The 27,261-nt window shown below is 41.5% G+C and overlaps 1 protein-coding gene across 2 annotated transcripts in view; it reads right to left on the reverse strand.

Moving 5' to 3' along the window:
- The window catches only part of RUNX2 (RUNX family transcription factor 2), a 55,176-nt gene that overhangs the window by 18,365 nt on the left and 9,550 nt on the right, over positions 1–27,261 (reverse strand). For both annotated transcript variants that reach the window (XM_075269240.1, XM_075269239.1), the window contains exons 2-3: positions 23,855–24,011; positions 15,592–15,696 (exon numbers count right to left, since the gene is read on the reverse strand). In XM_075269240.1, coding sequence (XP_075125341.1) covers positions 15,592–15,696; positions 23,855–24,011 — 262 coding nt within the window. The remainder of the gene's footprint in view (positions 1–15,591; positions 15,697–23,854; positions 24,012–27,261) is intronic.

Raw genomic sequence — 27,261 nt, forward strand, 5'->3', positions numbered from 1 at the left:
GCAACGACAATACTCTTGTTGCTCCAAAGAGCTCATGTGCATATTGGTAAAAATAGCGATATCTTGGCAATGGAAGCAGCGATTCACAAGAGGAAAACACCGTTTGATTTAGGTGACCCTAACCTGTCTCTAGAGATGGGATGATACACTGAGTTCTGGAGACGTTCCATCCAGCTAAAACTTCAAGAACCCCACCATGGAGGGTGCCCAGGAAAAGCTCTAGGTTCAAAATCTTCTGTGGATTGTGAAGCAGCAAAGTCTCACCATTCTAAGGCATCTTATGTTTTCTTGTATTACGCTTTTGCCATCTGCACGTAAACTTTCTCGAAAAAAAAAAATAGAAAAAATATCAGGGAGTCTGTCACTCAGACATCAGCCATGTTTATTACCGATGTCGTTTGCAAAAACAGATAAGACGCTGCGGTTGCTCCTGGCGTTGTGAGCGGCAGTGGACGGCTACATCTGTGTTTCTCACAATATTTGAGGTGGAAGTTAGATAAAGCTGTTCTGCAATAAACATCTGCGTGTGAGTGATAGGTCCTTCTCACACACTGGTGCAAGCCATACAGCAAGGAGGGGCTCCGAAATGTCATAAAGAGACAGCAGGGTCTCTTGTGGTTTGGAAACAGGAAATGTGCAAAACAAAGATCAAGCAGGGTCTCAGCACAAGCAATAAAAACACTAAAGACTTACAGGCCAAACAAATATCACAGCCCCCAAGAGCGGTGTATTCTTCTACAATATGCCATGGAGAGATACTACGATACTGATGGAGACAATGATGGACGGGCCCTAAATTTTATTTTATTTCCTATCACTATGCATCTGAATCCAATCTACTGTTCCCTATAAATACTTATTCAGTGGCCATAACGTGTGAAAAATGTGGGCTAAAACAGTCTGGTTCCCAGTTTTTCCTGATTATCAATCTGTTGGTTTTGGTGGATTTCAGAGGACTCTTTTAGACATAAGGAACAAATATGTTCAGTATATTTAGGGTCTGAAAGTTAAAAACACTTTGGAGTATCAAGTCCGGTCCTCTGGGTAATGATCTCAATTCCATTGGGAAGACACATACCTATAGTAGTCGATAACAGCATTGCCCGATGGATGTTACATACAAAAGTCTAAGTCAGTGATTCCCAAAGTGGTCCAGGTGGACCCCCAGGGGCCTCACCCGCAACGCAAATTTCCATCGGTAGATCTAATCTTCACATTTTTTGACAAGTTTTGGGAATATGGTAGAAATGTAGCAGCAGGGGGTCCACCAAAACCAGTAAAATTTTGAAAGTGGTCTACGAGAAAAAAAAGTTTGGAAACCTCTGGTCTAAGTGGATGTTATATCAAGTCATGTGACGTAGCGATTCGGGACCACCACTCTATTACATCTACGTATATGCACTATATTTACAGAGGTTGTCTTATGCAGACAACCTTCTATCAATTGTGTTGGGAGCCTTATCCACAATTGTCAACTGTCCCAAATGTGCCAGCTCAGAAGCAGGGGTGGCTTGCAAAAAAATTGCCCAGAAGTATGTGACCTTATCCAGGTTGTGACAGTCCAGGGTGGGACTTAACTGTTGGGTTTTGTTGACCTATCCAGCAACACTCTGTGACTATACAGGCCAAAAACTTTGTTACTCGAGTGCAAGTTATGCCCATACATAATGTATATGAAGAAAATATGACAAGGCTCCTAAATAGATCCCACTAAATAAAGAAGAACTGAGTGCAAAATTACATCCAATGTTCAAAAAAAAACATATCTAAGTAAGATATAGTTCTCCAGAAGAACAAAAATAACAAAAGGCGTATCGTGCACTTCCTCAACACCGGATCTTTATCACCAAGGCACTTCTGAAATATACAGTTCACAGGAAAAAGGCGATCCTGGTTACTAGGCTGTCAATATTGTCCTTATACGAGGACTTCAGCTTGAGAATGTCCATCCATAGCGAGCGCGAATACACCACCAAAAACCTGTAGAAGCCACCAGAGCTACTGGTGATCTGGTATTTCCAATGAAGAAGTTTATGGTCTTCCATGGTACTTCCATGGTTGTTTTTTGGTGAGTTGTCTATGGTCATCCATGGATCTTCCATGGTACTTCCATGGTTCTTTTTCGGTGAGTTGTCTATGGTCATCCATAATGACATAGCTATGGTAAGACATTTATAGCTTTCCATAAGAATTAGTCATCCAACATTAGTAACTGTAACCCAAGCAAACCCATAAATGAAAAGTTATTATGAAGTTACTAATCCGAGCACGAACTGCCAACCTTCGAGCTGTAGCCTATAATTCCACAGTAGCCAAAAAAAGACCCGTGCTTTATAATAACAACCGTACCAGCCCAGCAGCGAGTCTGATCCAGCTAAAACATATGCTAATGTCAGCAGTCCACCAGAACGATGAATGGTCACCTACAATGCTGCTAACAGCAGCCTGAGGAACATGTGTAAGCTGGCCGGGTTCCTAACGCTAGCAATTGTTTTTAAAACCCAGCGAAGGCCCGCTTCCATGTTCTTACCACACAAATGAGATTTCACAAAAGTAATTCAACTGCAGAATTTCGGTCCAACTAAAATAATTGTGCAGACAATGTGACCTGATTGCTTTCAACAGAGCTTAACCTGTGTGGTCCACATGTATTTCTCCTGCACCTCGGGGAAACACAAAATAATATTCCTGTACGTGTGTAATTAATGTGCGGGTCGGGATGAAGATGAATGCTCTGTGAGATTAGCACCTGTCACATTAAATATGCCATCGCCTGGAACACTCACATAATCACGCTGAGCTTCGCAAGGAACAAGCTTTAGGTTAGGCCGGGGCGATGTCTCAGCAGCTTTTACAGGCTGCTCCCGAGACTGCTGGAAGACAAGGAGTTTCTAAGGGATAATAAAATGTTATGGCCGGGACCCCCTTCCTAGAAGCCCAAGGCAAGAAGGATCTCGACCTCCCACCAGAAGAACATAGAAAATGTTTCAATAAAGGAGCCTGCAACTTAGAAATTCTGCACCACTTGTGGTCAATAAATGGTCCACACGGTTTACGAGATGAGACCAATTGTCCATATTCGTGACGTATACTCAAGAATGTGATTTTGAGGGTCAATATGTGAACAGTCTGCATTGTCAAGTGTCTTGGTCCTCTTTGAATGGTTAAGGTTTTGGTGTAAATCTAGAGCTGTCCCTTCCATCCAACCACCAATGCCTTCACAAGGACCAAAGATAAAATCATATCTAATAATGATATTTTACATAGCTAAAATACATACAGTCTGGTCGCTCAGTGGTTAGCACCGTTGTCTTGCAGTGGAGTCCTGGTTCCAACCCAACCAAGGACTCCATCAGCATGGAGTTTGTATGTGTTTGTGTGGGCAATCTGCCACACTCCAAAAACACATTGAGAGGGAATTTAAATTGTGAGCCCAATAGATAGATAGATAGATAGATAGATAGATAGGAGATAGATAGATAGATAGATAGATAGATAGATGATAGATAGATAGATAGGAGATAGATAGATAGATAGATAGATAGATAGATAGATAGATAGATAGGAGATAGATAGATAGATAGACAGATAGATAGGAGATAGATAGATAGATAGATAGACAGATAGATAGATAGGAGATAGATAGATAGATAGATAGATAGATAGATAGATAGATAGATAGTTAGATTGATAGATAGGAGATAAATAGATAGATAGATAGATAGATAGATAGATAGGAGATAGATAGATAGATAGATAGATAGATAGATAGATAGATAGGAGATAGATAGTAGATAGATAGATAGATAGATAGATAGATAGATAGATAGGAGATAAATAGATAGATAGATAGATAGATAGATAGATAGATAGATAGATAGGAGATAGATAGTAGATAGATAGATAGATAGATAGGAGATAAATAGATAGATAGATAGATAGATAGATAGATAGATAGATAGATAGATAGGAGATAGATAGATAGATAGATAGGAGATAGATAGTAGATAGATAGATAGATAGATAGATAGATAGATAGATAGATAGGAGATAAATAGATAGATAGATAGATAGATAGATAGATAGATAGATAGATAGATAGGAGATAGATAGTAGATAGATAGATAGATAGATAGGAGATAAATAGATAGATAGATAGATAGATAGATAGATAGATAGATAGATAGGAGTCTTCTTTTTTTTTCAATTCACTTTAATCTTGGGATTTTTCTTGAAATGATCACCAACCTTTCAAAAACTTTCTAAAAATCAACAGCACAAGCAAATATAAGAAATGTTTAATATATTTTATCAGAGAAAAATGCATCTTTCTCTACGTATAAGGCTCCTTTCACCTCCCATTTCCTTGCTAAACTCAATCACTTTGAAATCACCGCTGAATCTGTCCTGGTCTCCCAAGACAGACTGTGAGCCCACTGAAGTATCAGATTAAATGTATCCATAGAAGCTTATGGAAAGGGGATTGTAGAGGAGGAGCCAAGTGGGAGAGAGCTAAACTCAGTGTGTAGGACAAACATTAGAAGGATCTCCATTCAGGTGATCAGTCCGAGGACCAGCTAACCCCCCACCACCACCACCACCACCACGTCAGGTATTTATGACCTATCCTGAGCACAAAAAGCTTGACCCCGGACAACTTAAGGGCTCCTTCACAAGGGGCAAGAGGGGGTGGATTTTGACTTGGAATTAGATTTGTGAAATAAACAGAAAATTTATTACAGTAGAAAAAACAAACAAAACGAAAAACAGTATTTCCCACCATCATCACAGCAACTACATGACAGCCCGCACGGTCATATTTACGTAATGTATCTACGTGTCTATATGGAACAGTATGTCTATCAGTCTGTCTATCTACCCATCTATTCCGTATCTTTCACTTCTATCATACATGACTAACCAGTCATCTGATGTACATTCCCTAGGCGTCTTTTATTTCAGGGGCCAATTTCATATTTTCATAAAGAAATAAAATTGGACCAGTTTTTTAAAGGAAGATATTAAAAGTCTTTGCTTTCAAAAATAAATAATATTAACCCACAATATCTCATGACTCTCCAGCTCCTTGGCTTTATCAATCATATATATCCTGGCCAAGAAGAGATTTCACAGCGGTCTGCCCACTGAGGGCGACGTGCCCTCCTATGAAAAGTCTCCAGTTCCGCTAACCCCCAGATCAACTTCCTTAATTATGTGCCCTCTCCTGGCCGCCTCATCTTACTTTTTGGCCCGCTGTGACACTAACGTCAGTGATGGATTCTGGGCGAATTCTCCATGGTGGTTTTGAGGTTTTCAGTACTAAGAAACTGTGCGACGTGGTTTAATTGACAAACTGTGCTCCAGAACACGTCTGATTTCCCGCGTGTACAGAGATTTAGGTTAACTGTTTCCCTCCTAAGGGTCAAAACAAGCAAACATCGGGTCGGAAAATGCCGCGTGGATCCCATAAATAACTTGGTATATCAATGATACTAATGTAAATTACGATTATAGGTGATTATAATGAACATACGATAGGTTAACAGCTGACTAACACTCTATGAACAATCTTAACCTGTGGTTAAGATGTTGATGAACAGCTTCCTATATGAGCTCACGAGAGGGATCGATAACCAAAGAACACTCATACCTAACAAAGAAATCTCCAATGATAACAACCAATAATAGGGATCGATAACCAAAGAACACTCATACCCAACAAAGAAATCTCCAATAATAACAAACAATAATAGGGATCGATAACCAAAGAACACTCATACCCAACAAAGAAATCTCCAATAATAACAAACAATAATAGGGATCGATAACCAAAGAACACTCATACCCAACAAAGAAATCTCCAATGATAACAACCAATAATAGGGATCGATAACCAAAGAACACTCATACCCAACAAAGAAATCTCCAATAATAACAAACAATAATAGGGATCGATAACCAAAGAACACTCATACCCAACAAAGAAATCTCCAATAATAACAAACAATAATAGGGATTGATAACCAAAGAACACTCACACCCAACAAAGAAATCTCCAATAATAACAAACGATAATAGAGATCGATAACCAAAGAACACTCACACCCAACAAAGAAATCTCCAATGATAACAACCAATAATAGGGATCGATAACCAAAGAACACTCACACCCAACAAAGGAATCTGCAATGATAACATCCAATAATAGGGATCGATAACCAAAGAACACTCATACCTAACAAGGAAATCTCCAATAATAAATAAACCATTTCAATGACCAGTGTGTACAATCCTAAGAAACAACCAATAGCACCATCATAACTCCACTGAGCACCATCATAAAGCCACCGAGAAGGATGTTCACATCACCATACAATCCCTACCATGACACAATATGTCTAGATACAGACTAGTGCCTCCATGTCAAATTCTGGACCAAAAAACCCCTTCTGAACTTACCACCCTGCAGTCACTGTCAAAGCTGTGGAGTCAGAGGTGGAGTGTGGACAAATTTTGGTTACAGTTAGAAAGTTGCAGACTCCAACTTCAAAATAAAATGATTATTTTTAGTTATTTTATACAATGACTCTTTTAGACGAACAAAAATTTGCATGAAAAAAGTAGTGGTCTTCTCACAGATGTTGGCTAGTATGGAAACCAGTCGCAAAAAAGTGGAGTAAGGAGGTGGTCTCCTCAGAGAGGTGGTCTTTTGGAGACGATGTCACCGTGTATAATAATTAGATGTATAGTTTGTTACAAATTTACTTTCAGAAGAATCAATGGCTGTCTTTTTAATGAACGAGAGGATCTGACCATGGCTATCAGCATTGGGGAAGGGGTCTGAGTCACTATTACTCAGAAGCTCCTAAGGCTGAAGATGTGTCACCAAAGTTGTCACCTTACAGTAGTTCCCAGCTTCCTGTCTTCACACACTCTGTACATTATTAGAAAATTCCTCAGCCCTCCAAAAATCCATCTTTAGCAATACAGTAAATGGAAGACAGGAAGGAGGGAGATGCAGCTGCAGTTTCTCTCTCGTGTCTCTGAGCTTTCATGCTGTGGGAGGGGAGAGAGAGCAGCCGGGAGGAAGATATATGATTGGTTCGAAACATTCGAAATGTTACATCACACTCAGCAGGAATGGAGAGAGAAAATGTGCTTTCTAGCTGTCCAAGGAGGAATTGGTATTTTCGATATTATTTTGAAGAAAACTATAAATCTCACTTTGCAGAAATAAAGAGTAGGCTGTAATATGACAATTTGCAGCTGAGTGGTTGCAGCTTCCCAGTATCCAGTGGTGTTAATGGTCAAGTACCATTCACAGTCCAACCACAGACTCGCTCCCATATCTAGAGCAGCGCCGGGAGCCAAGACCACACTAAATTACAATTGGGACGGCATCTTGCACAACGTGAAGATTTATGTGTGGTGCCGATTTCCTCACTGCTGTTCCTTCACAACAATTATGATTTTTGACATTCGCTTTAAACCATATTATCAAAATAGTCATTTTCTCTGAAATCAGATATCTATTTTAAATTGCTACTTGGTGACGCAAGGAATTTCCAGCCCACCTCTGGGCTCACACATCTTCCCCAGTTATTCATTCGTTTCGTCCCCGGAGTCTACGTGTGCCAAACTCAACAGGACTTATCTGCCAAAAATCATTTGCAAAATAATTTCCAGTGCAGACAGTGCACGTTGTAGAGGTCTATAAAGCAGGACGTCCTGGTGGATTATTTCCTGCGACGGAGCTCGGGCTGATACAGAGCGCTAGGACTGAGGGTCAGAACTTGGATGATTTGTTATGGACGTTTGGAACATTTGAGTCGGCAGCTTGTTTTTTTTTTTCTTTCTTTTCCAAGAAGTTATATTTATACCCTGTTATTAAAGGGGAAATGTCAGGGTAGAGAAGAGCTGGCACGGTTGCTCATAGTGCTAATCCTTTTTGAGCCTGGCATTGGCCTACTGAAACGTGGCGTAGATTCAGGTTCTCGATGATGAATGGATGGCGGCAAGACGTTCTGAGAAAAACTGATCATGATTACATGTCATTATGGGGTCTGGCAGAAAATCAGCTCTAGGACCACCTCACACAGTAAGCAAATGAGTTTTCCACTCGTTAAAAGCTTCAGCCTCAGACCATACATCGTATTGGGGCAGAGACGTTATAGATGGGGTGACAACCATCAAGGACACCTTTCTATGTTCAAGAGATGCGTGGACATCCTGTATGCAGAATCTCATGCAGCTCCCATATTATTGGGAAGGTCTAGTATGAGCAACCCATTTAAAGGGGTATGTCACTCAAGTCTTGTGTCGTCAGTAGGCCAAACCACCAACTTTAACTACTCGACTTTTTACTCTGACCCAACTGCTTTATAGATGGCGGGCAACCTTGGTCAGACAGAATTAGTAAAGAAACAAAAATAATATTCAGCCATACTCCTTAGCATTATATCTAGACAATAAATAACACCAGATCTTATGTATCCTATAAAATATACTATAGTACTGTAGGTCCAGTCTGCACCACACATGGGCGCTGGATAGTCTGACATATTTGGTGGAATGATATTGGATTATTGCAGGGTCTTTATACGTAATCCCATGTTACATGATTTTCTATTGCCACCATTATGGTAGGTGGTACTTTCCTTGGCATATGTCATCTGAAACAATGTTGTGTCCTTTATATTCAGGAAGATAGATAGATAGATAGATAGATAGATAGATAGATAGATAGATAGATAGATAGGTGGATGGATAGATAGATAGATAGATAGATAGATAGATAGATAGATAGATAGATAGATGGATGGATGGATGGATGGATGGATGGATGGATGGATGGATGGATGGATAGATAGATAGATAGATAGATAGATAGATAGATAGATAGATAGATAGATAGATAGATAGATAGATAGATAGATATGAGATAGATAGATAGATAGATAGATACTAGATAAGATAGATAGATAGATAGGAAATAGATAGATAGATAGATAGATAGATAGATAGATAGATAGGAGATAGATAGGTGGATGGATGGATAGGATGTAGATAGATAGATAGATAGATAGATAACTAGAAACAGAATTCAATGCAAGTGACAGTAACGGGCATGTTCTGTACAACAACTACCCCCAGCATTGCCTTCCCTCTGGTATTACTCACTGCCCGGACCAGAACATTCCTCCCGGAGCAGCTGTTTCCCGTCCTCTTCGCTTCCTGCTTTTCCCCTTCAGTCCCCTTTTTATGAAGCTGCTCAGGAATTAAAAATTAAATCTAATGTAGAAAAATAAATATCACCAAAGAGGATACAATCCATAAGCGGACCCTGATCCTGCAGCACAGACATGGCTTTATGTACCTGCTCTCAGCTGCCAGGGGCACAGTCCAGGTAGGGTTGTTATCAGTGAATAAACATGCTTCCTATTACCACTCTGGAGGGCACGCTCAGCATGATTTCCTTCCATGCATAGTGGGGGTACACAGGGTGTATTGTTACCCAGAGTTATAAAACCGAGCCTCTAAAATCTTCATGTGATTTATTTGCTACAGTGGTGACTTTCAGGAAGGAGCCGAGAGTGTAATAACTGCTAAGCGTGAGCTCTACAAAGTGATTACTGGTGCAAGAGCAGGTAGTAGCATGGTAAGAAGCCTCAATGAGGCGCGTACTAAAGGTGTAGAAGCTGACACATGGAGAGTACAGGTCAATGGCACGCTGACACTCAAGGTACAGGATAATGACACGCTGACACTTGGGGTACAGAGCAATGATACGCTGACACTTGGGGTACAGAACAATGACACGGTGACACTTGGGGGACAGGATAATGACACAGTGACACTTGGGGTACAGGATAATGACACACTGACACTCGGGGTACAGGATAATGACACGGTGACACTTGGGGGACAGGATAATGACACACTGACACTTGGGGTACAGGACAATGACACACTGACACTTGGGTTACAGGACAATGATACGCTGACACTTGGGGTACAGGATAATGACAGGCTGACACTTGGGGTACAGGACAATGACACGCTGACACTTGGGGTACAGGATAATGACACGCTGACACTTGGGGTACAGGACAATGACACACTGACACTTGGGGTACAGGACAATGACACGCTGACACTTGGGGTACAGGATAATGACACGCTGACACTTGGGGTACAGGATAATGACACGGTGACACTTGGGGTACAGGATAATGACACGGTGACACTTGGGGTACAGGATAATGACACTTAGGATATAGGACGTTATTACTATTTTCTATATGGACATCACTTACATTATTTACATGTGTTATATGTGGCAGTGGGGGTAATAGGCAGGACTTGGGGGTCACATACATATGATAGCACCACGATGCCGCCTGCAGCCCTGGAATGTGTAAACAGCCTGTGTATCCTTGCATCAGTTTCCTCAGAAGGTTGCTCAATAAAAATGCCTCTTGATGTGTCATTTCCTGCTTGGACAACAGCCGAGCCCCTGACAGTCAAACTGAAAAAATAACAGACTGAATGACGAGAGGACTGAAATAGTACACTGAGCGAGACCGCAGCGGGTACTGGGAGGACAATGTCATGGGCACTATAATTATTCTATACAGCTTCTGGGCCCAGTGCAAAATCCTTAAAGGGGTCCTCACCCGCATATCACGTGTCAATTCTAATACTGGTGCCTTATGTGTCAGAGAGACCCCCTGAACTCCTCACAGTCTAGAGAACTGACATGTCCATATATTACACAAGCAGTCACTTTATTACACCATATATTCCATGCCCACAGATACAGCTGATACCTGCGATCCCAGTGGCAGGACACCCAGTCATTTGGTTATTTTTATCTGACCCTATATACAAAAAGAGGACTGTAAAATGCAGAAAAACGCTTCAGTGCAGGATCTGCAGGGGCAGGGCATGTCATAACGATTCAGTGAACACCAATGAGAGTAGCCCTGAGGTATGCTCCGCCCCCTCGAATATACTGTATCAATTCCCTTCTCTCTTGCAATACCACATTCCACCACTGGACGTCCACCATTGCACTGCGCAGACACATACTCAATAGTGTCCCCAGAGGCTATGGTAAGATGCAATAACAAACTTACCAACTTAACGGGATTGCAGGATTACAATAAATGGGCAACCCCTTTAAATGTATTAACAAACGGCTAGTCATTATTAAAGGGGTCTTCCCCTACAGCCAGTTATTGCAGTCTCCAGTCATCATAGTGCCCCGGGGCTCCATGTCTAATGCTTGGACTTCTCCACTACACAGGAAGTGAATTTCTAACATCTGTATTTATGACTCCTGGCACTTTTGGTAATTTTGTGTGTGAAACATCCCACAGTCTCCCCCCGGCCTCTCCCCTTGTTTTTATGTCATTGGGAAGCAATCTGAAATCCGGTCTCTCCTCGTTCTCATCTGAGATGTATATGTCCAGGGAGTTAGAGATTTTTTTTTTCTGTTTCTATCTACGTCAAGATAAAAATAGTTTAGCACGTAGTGGCTGAGTACAAGGTTCCTGTCCTGAAGGTGGACGACGGAGATCTTTGGATTTACTGCCTTTAAGGGATTTTCCATGCTTATATTATTCAAACTTAGTCACTGTATATTGAAAAGTCTGGACATTGTGTAATATACGCTGTGTTCCAAGTTCTCAGCACTATCGGTGAATATAATCATCTGGATTTACATTCAGAGGTTAAGTTCACATCTGCGCCAGAGTCTCAGAAACCGACAGAAATCAGCAGAGAGAAAAGTCCCGAGTTTGTTACAATGTATCAGTGAAGGAATGAGTTTGGAAATCGCAGTATGTCAATTATATCTACAGAAACGTCGGTGGCTTTCCCGTAGATATAAGGCTTAGTTCACATGGGGGGTGTATAGGTGGATTTTGATGCCGTGTCACTCTCGGGTCAAAACCCGCCTGCCACGAATGTTGCAGCTTCCGACAGTCACGGCTTCCCCCTCCGGAGCAGGCTCAAATGAATGGGCCGACCCCGGAGGTTGCTGCCGCAAGGCGGATACCGTGGCTCAACAAGCCACGGAATCCGCCTAAAGAAAGGGAAGCCTACTTCACGGAAAAAAGTAGCCTGGCGATCTCCATAGACCACCATTGTGAGGGGGCAGATTATGACGTGGATTACGCGCCATAATCCGCCCCCTCTATGCCCGTGTGAACTAGCCCTAATTGTAACAGAAAGTCCGCAGAGGAAAACTCTGTGAACTTCCTGTTCAAAGTGCTATCGGAAGAATCGTGATGCGTTCACGCCGTGGTTGTTCCCATAACTCTTTAGCACGGCGTTTCTGGCCCTTGGGGCCTTAGCCGAAAGAGGATCTTTCATTACCTCCACCAACTCCAATTCTTTGCATCCTTCAATAGTTTCCTCTCCACTAATTCCAGCACAGTTTGATTTTTTCTCCAGCCCCCACCATTCCTGAGGAACCAGTACAGTCAGTTTCAGCACACAATATACTGATCAGGCTCTCTACTGTCCGGTGGGCGGTCCCAGATGATCTGCTCCAGTCCAGAACTGCCCATTTGACAGTAGAAAGCCGAGTACTAGATGATGAAATTAACAGCAACAACTGCAATGGAATCAATGGAGCGCCGCCTACTGGAGGATGCAAAGAGTTGTACTGTGTGGAAGTGGTGAACGCTCCTCTGTAAGGGATAATTACAGACTCTTTGACCTATTGTGACCAACATTTGGGAAAGACAAACTTCTCTATTAAGTTAGTTCCCTCCTTTCGAGTTTGCTAGCCTTGCAGTATATGTAATGTAGAGTTTCAATGACCATTTTCGTTAGAGGGAGGTAAAACATTTAAGCTTACCCTTAGATGACTCCAAAGCAGCCACAATACTTTTACGATACTAACAGTCAGAAGACTGTAATTGATATTCACTTCGAAATCTGTCAATCAAATGTGTCATTTATTACTACAAATCTGTCGTACTACTGAAGGCATTCCGGCACTAGCAGTTCTATAATGCAGCAGGCTCTCCGAATATGTGTGCTAACCACTGTCCAGGGCGTCTTACATCTTATCTACTAACCACTGCCATGAATGTCTTACATCTACTGTACTAACCACTGCTGTGAATGTCTTACATCTACTGTGCTAACTACAAGATTGAACGTCTTATATCTACTGTACTAACCACTGGCCTGAATGCCTTACATCTAATGTACTAATCATGACCTGAACGTCAATATTGAACGTCTTACATCTACTGTACTAACCACTGGCCTGAACGTCTTACATACACCATGTTAACCTCTGGGCTGAAAGTCTTATATCTACTGTACTAACCACTCTCCTGAATGCCTTCCATCTAATTTACTAACCTCTAGCCTGAACGTCTTACATCACCTGTACTAATCATGACCTGAATGTCTTACATCTAATCTACTAACCACTTTCATGAACGTCTTACATCTACTATACTAAACACTGACCTGAATGTCTTACATCTACTGTACTAACCAACGGCCTGAATGTCTTACATCTATTATGCTAACCACTGTCTTGAACATACTACATCTACTGTGCTAACCACTGGCCTGACCGTCTTACATCTTCCTTGATAACCACTGTACATAAAATCTTACATCTTCTGTACTAAGTAACAGCCTGAACGTCTTAGATTTACTGTGCTAACTACAAGATTGAACGTCTTACATCTATCATGCTATCCACTGTCTTGAACGTCTTACATCTACTGTGCTAATCATGACCTGAACGTCTTATATCTACTGTACTAACCACTGGCCAGAACGTCTTACTTCTACTGTGCTAACCACTGGCCTGAACGTCTTAGATTAACTGTGCTAACTACAATATTGAACGTCTTACATCTACCGTACTAATCATGACCTGAATGTCTTACATCTTCCGTGATAACCACTGTACATAAAGTCTTACATCTACTGTACTAACTACTGTCTTGAACGTCTTACATCTATCATGCTATCCACTGTCTTGAACGTCTTATGTCTACTGTGCTAACCACTGGCCTGAACGTCTTACATCTTCCGCGATAACCACTGTACATAAAGTCTTACATCTCTTGTACTATCCACTGTCCTGAACGTCTCACATCCGCATCTCCATTACTCTAGCTATTGGCAAACACTAAGAACGATTCCTTCTTCTTCCAATTATCTGTCTGGCATAAATCATTTTGTTTCATAACATTCTCCGGTCTTATCTGTAGAATATAAATATTTCTCCCTGAATCTGGGCATTCGACCTTAAAGAGTCACTCTGACACCCTGTAATCTGTTATCTGCTGTGCACACAGAGGCTGCATTGTGTCAGTCCAGGATTAGCAGAGTTTTCAGTGAAATATTTGACATCACCAGACGACGGTGAGGAAACCAGGTTCACTTAGCTGCATCCAACCGCGCTAATCGCTCCTAATGTTGCATAGGAGACAATTATTTCCGCTATCAGACAATTACTGTGAATGTGGCGTTTTTAAGAAGTCTGCGTGTTGACACAATGTACAATGTCAGTGGTCTACAAATCTACTGAGTAGTGCGGAGTATTGGAATTTATCACATTAAAGATGCAATTGTGATGAGGGTTAATACCAAAGTCCGTCTCAGTATCATATATTCTTAGCAGCGCCAGAGGGGTTAAGGTTATTAAAGGGGTTGCAACTTATCACCGGGATAGGTGATATCACCTTCATGGCTCTAAAATACTCACTTGCATATTGACACATTGGCAATATCTCGGTAACAGAGGCACAAAATCATAAGGAGGAAACACTGCTTAATTCAAGTACCCCTAACCTCTGCAGAGCTGGTGGATAGTCTGGGTTCTTGTGACTGACTCCATTTAATACCCCGTCATTTGTTAACTACAAGAAACCAGCTTGGCCTTCCAAAGATCACATTTTTTAATGGGTATCATGTAATGCTTCAATTGGCCTGGGGTGGCACTGCAGGGAAACTCAACAGGTTCTCCATAGATCACAAATGATCGTCTGTGATCTGCTTATTATTAAGGTACCCTTCTAACAGACATTGGGGAAGATAAAGATGTAGCTTGGGTTTCCACTGCCAATTCTTGTGGAGGTAATCCCCTGCCATAGGTGTCTGGAGGGACAGAGGTGATCGGCAGAGGATAAGCTGAGTGTGCATGTGTATGGTGAGCCATTGCTGTCCGCTGAACGACCTATGTGGCCAATATCTATCTAACGTTTTCAGCCAGACTTATTTCTGTTCCGCTCCTTTAATCATTGTGTAATGCAGAGTCGCATATACTTTGTATTTCCTCATCGGTTCCAAGATCTGCGATTGCTGTCAGGAAATGGAAGACAATGATTTACAGCACTGCCATATTTCACTCACAAGACATTGCCTGCCCTACAGATATGGTAACAAACCCTAAGCCGTGTGCAGAGATCTTGGTTAGGACTGAATGAGAAAGGTTCCATTCACTGACAGCAAGCAGATACATTGAAAATGGTGAGTCACTGTTGCACTCACTACAATCACATGGGTAAAGTGTATATTGAGATAGCAGGATTTTAATATGCGACTTACGTCTTGGTTCCCTGGGCCCGTCCACTGTCACTTTTATGGCTCGGTGGTAGGTGGCGACTTGAGGTGGATTGGTAAAGACTGTAATGGTCAATGTGAAGCTCTTTCCTGGAATGGAGAATAGAGATGATGCTATTATACGGCTTCTGATCTTAATATGACATATTCCAATATAACTGTATATATTACACTATCATACTACAGAGATATAGTGGCGAGCTGCCCACACAGGTGCAGGTTTGAGGAGTCCGCATGGAGACCCCCCAACAGACTACCAAACACAATTGCAAGTGCTATGCAGTGAAAGCACAAGGACCCCATAGACTATAATGGGGTCCGTGTGCTTGCCGCGCGATCTCTGCACTGAAATGCGGAGAGGAAAGTAGATTGTGAACTACTTTCCTCTGCGCATGTTCCCTGCGGAGATCTGGCGTCAAGCACACGGACCCGATTATAGTCTATGGGGTCCGTGTGCTTGTACTGCACACCGCTTGCCAGTGCGTTTGGTATTCCATTCAGGGGTCTCCATGCGGACTTCCCTGAACAGAATACCAACGCAGATGTGAATGAGGGGTGAGTTTTCTCAACACCATTAGGCTGAGGCGGAAACGCAGAGATTTTGGCTGCTGCAGAAATGCTTTACAGTCTCAGTGAAGGATTTAGGCTGAAGCCCCATGTCACAGAAATGCAGTGCGTTGAGTTTTTGCTGCATTTTTCTCTGCTTGTTTCCATCCCTACAGCTAAAATGATCATGCTACGTTTTGCAAAAAGCAGATTTTCTGCAGCTCATTTTTCCCGCTGCGTGTAGATGGGATTAAACAAAATCTCATTCCCTTTTCTAGTACTGTAAAACGCCCCAGATTTTTTTTTCTGCTGTGCTTACAGGGCCTTTGCTTTAAGACAGTAAAGGAATTATTGAATGAATGAATGATTGAATGAATGAATGAATGACGTTCTCTTTCCACCTGAAGGTTTAGAATATCATTACACATTTCTACGGTCAGTAAATTTTCTGACACCGAGTAGCTGTCCCTGCACTCATTCATTGTCCATTTGCTGGCTTGATGGGAAATCCAGTGTGATATGAAGCTGGGATGCCTCAGCCTCATAATAGCAAGCATTTGGCTACATGTCAGTAAGGGACTGCCTGCCAGAAGGCCTGACGGTTGTAAGCTGTTAAATAGATGACGGTTTTTCCTGTGAGAGAGACTTCTGCAAACTGTTATAAGAGAGGAAGATGTGGGCGGGAAGCAGTGACTCAACAAACCGTCATGAGCTCCTCGCACATCTACGGAGAGGCTTCTGCTCCTGCTGCGTCTACTGTCAGTGTCCAGATACTACAAGGGCTATTTTAAGACATGACAACCACGCATTTTGGGCTTCAACAGTCTGTGCGGATAGCCTTATGCTACAGTGTAACAGAGTTACAAGCCTATCGATTTGTAACTAAAGTATCAAATGTTACACTTGTACATACACTGTAGCTTAGACTACTTTCTGTCTGGTTGACATATGCACCTGCCGAGTATCCTATTGGCCTCTATCAGGATGGCATACATTGGGCGTAGAGTCTTAAGCTGTATAGAATACAGAGGCATGCAGTAAAAAAAAACATATATTGCACAGTACATATATTTTTTTTTTGTTTGTTTGTTAGTTTTTTTTGTTTTTTTACATGGGAGCCTATGTATAACAGATGCCACTGCAGAGGCTTAGCTATAGGGGATGTAGTGGTAGCAATCGCACATAGTAAGTGGGTCCCTATTACATATTTTGCATTGGGGTCCCGGAGCTTCAAGTTCCACCTCTTTCCCACTGTATGACTGTATGGGGGTAACCACCACATGTATACATCTGGAGGACACTGAGAAACAAAACAGATATGTGGAGTCGATAGGCCGAACCACCTACTCCTCTATTTTTCGATAGCTTGACTCAGACAGACATGTACAATATACACGCACCTATGTGAACCATGCATGTATCTATTAAGGAACGCATGATTATACAGTATATACTCAGTCTGGTTCATTGGCGGCGCGCGCAGGTTGGATTTCGACTGCCTGTGGATACCATTACATGAGCATGCACCTTTAGGACTTTGGCTAAGAATTCTGTATCGCTATCAGTAAGGAAAGATAGATAGATAGATAGATAGATAGATAGATAGATAGATAGATGATAGATAGATAGATAGATAGATAGATAGATAGATAGATAGATAGGAAATAGGTAGATAAATAGATAGATAGATGATAGATAGATAGATAGATAGATAGATAGATAGATAGGAGATAGATAGATAGATAGATAGATAGATAGGAGATAGATAGATAGATAGATAGATAGATAGATAGATAGATAGATAGGAGAGAGAGATAGAGAGATAGATAGATAGATAGATAGATAGATAGATAGATAGATAGATAGATAGATAGATAGATTTTGAAGGCAGTGAGTTCTGTACACTTATATATATTGTATTATGCTGACTTTTCTATAACCATCCAATAATCCAAAAACTCTGCTAATTTGGTACTCATTAAAAAAGTAAAACTCATGTCGCCATCACAGAAGTTCTTGTATATTCTGTAAATCCCGAACAAGCCACGTCTTCTATGACATGATCAATGACAGAAGACAAGAGGATCTGAGATAAGTTCCTGGGGCCCCTTGTCATGTAAGAAGTGCAGTGAAGTATAAGAGGACAAGTACGGGCCCATATCTCCATCCTCAGACACAAGAGGAATCTCCAATCTTCCGCAAACTCCTGCCTGCTTCAAAGGCACAGCTAAGAAAGCCCTGTTTTCTCTCCATGAAGATCATAGGAGTTGAGGAGGGGAGGGGGTCACTTCTGTTTGGACATAATTACTCCCCATCAAAAGCGTCTTTCTTCATCTCCCATGCGTGAAAACCCCGCTAGCAGCTACGTCTGCCCCTTTTCCCTCCTCCTTAAATATTAAAATGACGACTTGGGACGGGGCCAAAGCCCTGGGTCTATATGGTAACAAGGAGAACATCCTTTGTTTTTCTTTTAAGTCACCGGGATAAATTGGCCTCATACGTTCTGGCAGAGAACGCAGTTTTCCTGCGCGTTATAACTTCCATAGGTCATAGGTCACAGCGGCGTCATAATGGGATGAGGAAATGTCAGTCTTGTAAGAGCTACTTCAGTAGATCCACAGTATGACGGCTCTAGCCACGGATCTAACAGCTGAAGCATCTGTATCCAATTGTTTTCTGATGCTAAAATAATGTATCTAAGCTCATCATGTGCGATACACCCTTAGAGAACCGAACAGCGTCACATAGGACATCGAGTAATGTTAATACATTTCATTGTAAAACCATCTAGTGTGGTGTATCTAAGCATATTATCTGTCTGCCTGTCTGTCTATACTGTCTGCTGAGCTGGTGTATCCAAGTTTATAATGTGCGATACGTTTCTAGAGAACAGCACAGTACATGACACACTATGTCACATAGTGGCGTATATCTAAGTGTGATACTGTATGCTGAGCTGGTGTATCTAATCCGGGTATAGCGGGGTATATCTAAGCCTAGTAAGTGTGATACTGTATGCTGAGCTGGTGTATCTAATCCGGGTATAGTGGGGTATATCTAAGCCTAGTAAGTGTGATACTGTATGCTGAGCTGGTGTATCTAATCCGGGTATAGTGGGGTATATCTAAGCCTAGTAAGTGTGATACTGTATGCTGAGCTGGTGTATCTAATCCGGGTATAGCGGGGTATATCTAAGCCTAGTAAGTGTGATACTGTATGCTGAGCTGGTGTATCTAATCCGGGTATAGTGGGGTATATCTAAGCCTAGTAAGTGTGATATTGTATGCTGAGCTGGTGTATCTAATCTGGGAATAGTGGGGTATATCTAAGCCTAGTAAGTGTGATACTGTATGCTGAGCTGGTGTATCTAATCCGGGTATAGTGGGGTATATCTAAGCCTAGTAAGTGTGATACTGTATGCTGAGCTGGTGTATCTAATCCGGGTATAGTGGGGTATATCTAAGCCTAGTAAGTGTGATACTGTATGCTGAGCTGGTGTATCTAATCCGGGTATAGTGGGGTATATCTAAGCCTAGTAAGTGTGATACTGTATGCTGAGCTGGTGTATCTAATCCGGGTATAGTGGGGTATATCTAAGCCTAGTAAGTGTGATACTGTATGCTGAGCTGGTGTATCTAATCCGGGTATAGTGGGGTATATCTAAGCCTAGTAAGTGTGATACTGTATGCTGAGCTGGTGTATCTAAGCCTATCATGATAGCGCTGTTTGTCTAGCCGGTGTATCCAGGACTATAAGATAAGATATAAATCTGCTAAGCTTGTCTATCTATGTAGCTAAGCCTTGCGTGTGTTAAACTAACCATTGAGCTGTATATCTAAGTCTACTATATATGATACAGTCGCTGTCGCTATATGCGATACTGTCTGCAAAGCCAGTGTATCTAAACTTATCATATGTAATCTGTGATACTATTTGATGAACTGCTGTATGTAATACTATCATGTGTGCTGATATGACGTATCTAGGTCTACCATGAGCGATACCCCCTGTGAGAATCCTACAAGACTACATTCTCCAAATGTTTTACCAATCTTCAAATGTTCCCTTCACATTATTAAATGTATAAGGAAAATGTTTGTTTTTGCACTGTGTGAAATATAAAAAAACAAAAAACTTGAGAGTCTTCGTAGTTGATACTTTTTTTAATGGCTAACTAATAATGATGACAGATTACAAGCTTTCGAAGCTTACCTGAGGAAGAAGCCAAGAGCTTCAAAAGCTTGTTGTAATCTGTCATCATAATTAGTTAGTAGAGATGAGCGAACAGTAAAATGTTCGAGGTTCGATATTCGTTTCGAGTAGCCCCTCAATATTCGACTACTCAAATTGAATATTGAACCCTATTATAGTCTATGGGGGGAAAATGCTCGTTTCAGGGGTAGGCAACATTCGATCAAATTACACTTACCAAGTCCACGAGCGAGGGTCGGGCTGGATCCTCCGAGAAGTCTTCTCCGTGCAGCGTCCCCGCGGCGTCTTCCGGCTCTGAATTCACTCTGCTAGGCATCGGGCCTGGGCAGAGCCGACTGCGCATGCCCGCACTACAAGCGGACATGCGCAGTCGGCTCTGCCCAGGCCCGATGCCTGGCAGAGTGAATGAAGAGCCGGAAGACGCCGCGGGGAAGCTGCACGGAGAAGACTTCTAAAGGTAGGAGAAGAACCAGCGTTGATTGGCCGACTGTATAGCATTCGGCCAATCAATGCTGGTTCTGCATCAAACTTTTACATTCGAATACCGAGTGGTACTCGATCGTGTACGAGTATTTCGAATACCATAGTATTCAATCGAATATCTACTCGATCGAGTACTGCTCACTCATCTCTATTAGTTAGCCATTAAAAAAGGTATCAACTACTGAAGATTAATAAATATAGTCACGGTCCAAGCAGACAGGATAAGGAGATTGGCGTTCACTCAGCGCTAATCCTGCCAACTAAAGACAGAGCAGCAATGCTTTGGTGAGTGCCAGGCCTCGAGATGCCCGGTGCATCAACTGGAGCCATTGGCGAAAATTTATCATGCGTTGTACACCAGTTTGCTTGTGTACAAGGCATAAAAAATTGCAACTTTTTGTGCAAATCAGGGTTTTGTGAAAACAAAGCGCTATTTCTTTTTTTACTTGGGCCACCCCTCCTCAGATGTATGATTAGATATAATACCTGTTGTGTGCTAGTGTGGATTTTGGTGCAGCCGCACAGTCTTTCTAGACAGAGCATGCTCCTGATTTATGATGAAGCGCACAGGCAGTACAGGGATTATCTAGACCGGCATACCAAATTTGTAAAATTCCAATACAGCACCTACTTTGAGATTAAATTGAGTTCACACGGGGTCTTTCTGGTAGCCCCGACAGAAAGCCAATGTAGTGCAACGGCATCCAGTTGCGCACTCTGCTCCGGATTAGGCCCAATGAATGGGCCTAGAAGGGAGAGTCTTCAGGCCAAATCACGAGGCGACTCAGCCTGAAGAATGAGCACGTCGCTTCTTTTTCCAGGAGCCGGAACAAAGCGGGTCCCGTAAAAAAGAACTGACCGTCTCCCATTGATTTCAATGGGAGCTGTCTTTTTGGTCAGGATTTTGAGGCAGATACGGCCTCAAAATCCTGACCAAAAAACTCAGGGTGAACTTAGCCTAAAGGAGGAATAAAAAGGTAAAAACTGTTTTTAATAGCTTACTTCTAGGCTGAGATATGATCACTTACAGTTACAGGCCTAAAGCCCGAGGCTGCACTACTGAGAGATTCTGATGACAACATATCCTCTTTAGATTTCTGTCACTTGCAGAATTAGCATGGAGACCAAATCTGGATCTAAATACACAATGGAGCCGATTCATTATTCCTTTTGCACCAGAATTGTAGTGTGTTTTCGTGGTTTTTGCAACTTTCTGTCCACTGCGCCAAATTACGGTCTTGCATTTTGATAGGGTTCTGCATCTAAGGCGCCTTCTCCCAAAATTGTCTTGCCCTATGGGAATGCGTTACATGGCACAGTATAGGCTTAATTGGACTCGTTGGTTTATCTACTATATACTATACAAATTTTTGGGCAAACACACTCCACTTCCAACTCGACTTTTAAAATGTACCGAAAATGCTTAGTGACCTCTGGCGCCCCCTCCCCTACAGAATTAAAAACAAATTTATGAACCAGTGTCTGAAATTTGTTGCTCAAAACATTAACCACTTCAATACCGGGCCAATTTGTGGTCCAGGACCAGACACATTTTCGGGTTATTTTGTATGTGCGGTTTTGAGGGCTGTAACATTTTTCCCGTATGTCTCAGTCAACTAATTTTTGCGTCTTTTTTCGGGGACACATAGGGCTTTATTTTTATGTTGTTTTTATTTTCGAATGTGTTTTAATTTTTTTTAAATCGGGGAAAATATAAACATAATAGGAGGGAAATTGTGTCCGGTTTTCAATTTATTTATTTATTTTTGTCACTAAAAAAACTTTATAAAATAGTTTTTCCTCTCCGTTACGGTAATTTTTATTTTGTATGGTGTTGTCGGGGGTGGGGCTATAACCTTTAATAACGGCGTTTTATTAGCGTATTATTATTTATTTTTTATTATTATTTTATTTACAATATTATTTATTTTTTATTATTATTTTATTTACATTTTTTTTAACTTTATTATTATATTTTTATTTTATTTTATTTTCAGATTGTGTCCCCATAAGGTGATAAGAGACCTTTGGGGACATCTGATCACTTTTTTTTTGTACTGGAGGCTGATTTCTCCTATAACTGGGGCTGCTACATTTAGCCTCAGTTGCAGGAGGAATATATATACGCAGTATACACAGTATACAGAGCTGATCTGGGGTCCTGTAGGACCCAGCAGCTCATGCAAGACGCTGCTCCCGACGGATCACGTGACCACCGGGTCAGAGGGCGGCCGCGTCATGGCGGCGCCCATAGCCGTGTATACAGCGCTCATTGAGCACCATATACACAGTGATCGAGATGGCAGGGAAGGGAATAAACCTTCCCTGCCATCTCTCTGGGAGCTCCGGCTGAAGTTACAGCTGGCTCCCAGCTTCAGTAGCTGCACGATCTCCGTGCCACTACTGTGTTCTGACTGGACGTACCGGTACGTCCTGTCAGAACAAGGCAACCACTTGCCGGACGTTTATAGTCTATGGCCGGTCCGGAAGTAGTTGAAAAAAAGTCAAAAATTGGTATAAAAATATCCCTGCATGATAAAATGTCACATTTAACTCGTCACTATTCACTTCAGGAAGGATGTGTTGCATTTTGTCAAAAAATCTCCATGACAACAATGAATGTGACAGGAAGGGACATGTTGTCATCAGATCTCTCGTCAGGCTTTGGGCCTGTAACTTTAAGTGATCATATCTTGGCTTAGAAGGAAGATATGAGAAAGCGGTTTTCACGTTTTGGATGTTCTCTGATGCACCTTTGTGTTAACTCACGTTTGGCGGGTCTGTCTTAGAAGTGTAATATTTAGATGATGAAGACAGACGTAAGCATTTACCATATGTTATGTTGTTACTAGGACGTGGCTACAACCAGATCAGAGATACAAAAAGCGGAATAAGCTTTCATCAATGAGGAACGGGTAAAACGTATCAGTATCTATAAAGACGGACAGCAACAAAATAAAAGATGAAAAAGGGTTTAGCCGCAAGGCGATCCAAGCCGTGAACCTACCTCTTCCGCTCCTGCCCACAAATCTCAGGTCATTAAACCTCGCCACTTGATTTTTCATGACGGCAGAAGCATTCCTGAGTTCAGCAGAATAGTTTTCATCGTTTCCCGCCATGACGGTGACCACAGAGCCATCCGGCACCTCTCCTAGTGCAACCACCTGTGTAAATACCATTGCGGACAATTAATGAAATTCGGTAATGGAGGACGTAGGAAATGAAGGATGGGAGTTATACTGCCATCGCCATCTAATAAAATATAGTAACCTATAGAAAACATTACACCTGCCAAAGAGTGGAAAAATATAGAGAATTAATCTTATTTTTCTGCTAGATAAATGTTTTTGAAACTTTTTTGTGAGATCTTTTTATAACTTTCTTTCATAAAATGGGGGGGAAAAATACTGTAAGGGCCCGTGCACACGATGTAACGCGACGTTAATTCTGACACGTAAACTCGTGTCCAAATCAGCGCTTCAAAACAGAATCCCATTGACTTCAATGGGTTCCGACTTACGCACGCTACACATTGAAATCAATGGGATGCTTTTTAACCCATTGATTTCAATGTGTTACGCGCGTTAAACGGAACCCGTTGAAGTCAATGGGATTCTGTTTTGAAGCGCTGATTCTGACACGAGTTTACGTGTCAGAATCAACGCCGCGTTACATCGTGTGCACGGGCCCTTATAGTCCCAGAGCTGTAGATGGGACAGGCCTAAGCATATCATTTCCACTACTTAAAGGGAGTCTATCACTAGACTGCACAATATCAAACCAACCTCGGAGATAGATAGCTTAGGGAAAGATGAATCAAACAGAGTTTCCCCCGTGTGACTCGATGCCTGCGTTGTTGTGTTGCCAATGTTTTTGGTCAACTGAATTCTTTGGGGCCACAAGGGCGTTGTTATTGCTCCAAATAAATAAATGGCCACACCCTTGTTGCTTGAATGTGCACATTGGCAAAATTTTGATATCACGCCAACGGAGACTAAAATTCACAAGAGGATAATACTGTTTGACTCATGATTCACCTATTAATAGGTTGGGTTCTGGTGACAAACTCCCTTTAAAATGTATCGAAAGCTACAATGTGACGCCAACAACAAACGTCATATTCTAGGCTCACATATCCAAAATTCCAAGGTCCTATTTTCTAACAACGTCCGTCTCCAAGTGAAAGCAGCCATTTTAATAGTTAGGAAGCTATCACTCTATTGTAGAGTCACCCAGCCTTTCAAGGATAGCATAGCCACTACTCTGAGGAATGTGTAGCTCCTGCTTTCTATGTAGAACCTCCACTTATTTACCTTTCTTTGCCTATCTGTAAGGCCTGGCAGTAAATGTCCTAACAATATGGTGTAGATGAAGGTTTGATGGGAGAACTTAGGTACAAATCATGAATCATGTTGGAACTACAAATTGTATCTGTGTAGAATGCAAATGCCAATGCTGAAGAATTTGCCATGTTCTATAGGTATATTGTATTCAGGTGGGGATATTATTATACTAAACATTAGTTACTTACTTAGTTAGTTAGTTAGTTAGTTAGTTAGAGTCCACTGGGGTATGTTTTGTTTTTTCGTTTTTGTTTTGTTTTTTTTGTTTGTTTTTTTTTGGGTGGGGGGTTGTTGCATTATTTCTTTTTTATAAATCCCCTAAATTACAATTTGTATACTTCAGAGCCTCATTCTGCTATTCTTCATTAAAAGACTCTTGCAGCCCTGCAGAATTGTAAATGCAGCTTTGGAGTATAATACAGGATGTAACTCAGGATCAGTACAGGATAAGTAATGTAATGTATGTACACAGTGACTGCACCAGCAGAATAGTGAGTGCAGCTCTGGAGTATAATACAGGATGTAACTCAGGATTAGTACAGGATAAGTAATGTAATGTATGTACACAGTGACTGTACCAGCAGAATAGTGAGCGCAGCTCTGGAGTATAATACAGGATGTAACTCAGGATCAGTACAGGATAAGTAATGTAATGTATGTACACAGTGACTGTACCAGCAGAATAGTGAGCGCAGCTCTGGAGTATAATACAGGATGTAACTCAGGATCAGTACAGGATAAGTAATGTAATGTATGTACACAGTGACTGCACCAGCAGAATAGTGAGTGCAGCTCTGGAGTATAATACAGGATGTAACTCAGGATTAGTACAGGATAAGTAATGTAATGTATGTACACAGTGACTGTACCAGCAGAATAGTGAGCGCAGCTCTGGAGTATAATACAGGATGTAACTCAGGATCAGTACAGGATAAGTAATGTAATATACAGTATTTACTGGGATTCTCATTTTACATGGATTCTAATCTTTAAAATAGTATCCCAATGTGGACATATACCATAAATATACACTGTAGGATCAGGATTGTTATGTTTAGATTATTTACTATGTTTGACCTTTATGCTAATACAAGTATGAGAGGGTCACATACAAATGAATTCAGTGCAAAATTATTAAAGGGGAAAAAATGGTCAATGACTATCATAGTCTGATCATGTGCCAAAGCTGTGAAATAGTGATCAGACCGTCACCATTTGGACCCTGACCAACACAGTAGCGACCTCAATGTCAGTCATTTAACAACCCTGATATAGATGCGATATAAAAAAAATGATTGACAAATCTAGAATGAGTAAAACAAGCCTGGTGTAATATCGCATGAGCAGCAGTAAAAGGCATCTATTCTGAGAATCATGATAAAAATGTGCATGTTATTTTCCAGGAAGGCTCGAGCACTGAATGATCAGATACAGAAGCTAATACAAGACAACAATGACTAGAATTTGCTCAATCAACACATAAGGATGAATTTAAAAAGTTTTACCTGGCTTATATAATAATGACCTATCCTTAGGAAAGGTCATCAGTATGACATTAGTGGTGGTCCAACACCCGGGACACCCACCAACCAGCTGTATGAGGAAAGAGCGTTGCAGCCTCTTCGCCAATTACAAAGCACAGTCCTGTACATTGCATAGTGGCTATGCTTGGTATTGCAGCTCAACTCCATTTACTTGAATGGAAAATAGGTTGAGTGCTATTGATAGGCAAGTCCTGGAAAACTCCCTAAGTCTAAGACCCTACGTAGTGAGTCGTAGCCAATAAGTGTTGCGGAAAAGGCCACGGCGGAGTTTTCCACTGGGGAGTTTCTGCCTCTAGTATATCTATACGGAAAACACCAGCGTTTCTGTAGGTATCATCGACATGTTGTGACTTTCAAAAACATCCCCATCCCATCCTTTTATTATTGCAGATTTTTTTGCGGTTTTTTTTTTAGCCCAAATCAGGAGTGGGCTTAACAGAAGGGAAACTTCTAAGAGCTTTCTTTATATTTTCCATTCCTTTACATGTCACTCCTGACTTTGGCTCAAAAAATTGCAACAAATCTAC

Source organism: Leptodactylus fuscus, chromosome 3 (genome assembly GCF_031893055.1).
Source record: "Leptodactylus fuscus isolate aLepFus1 chromosome 3, aLepFus1.hap2, whole genome shotgun sequence".
Classification (NCBI taxonomy): Eukaryota; Metazoa; Chordata; class Amphibia; order Anura; family Leptodactylidae; genus Leptodactylus; species Leptodactylus fuscus.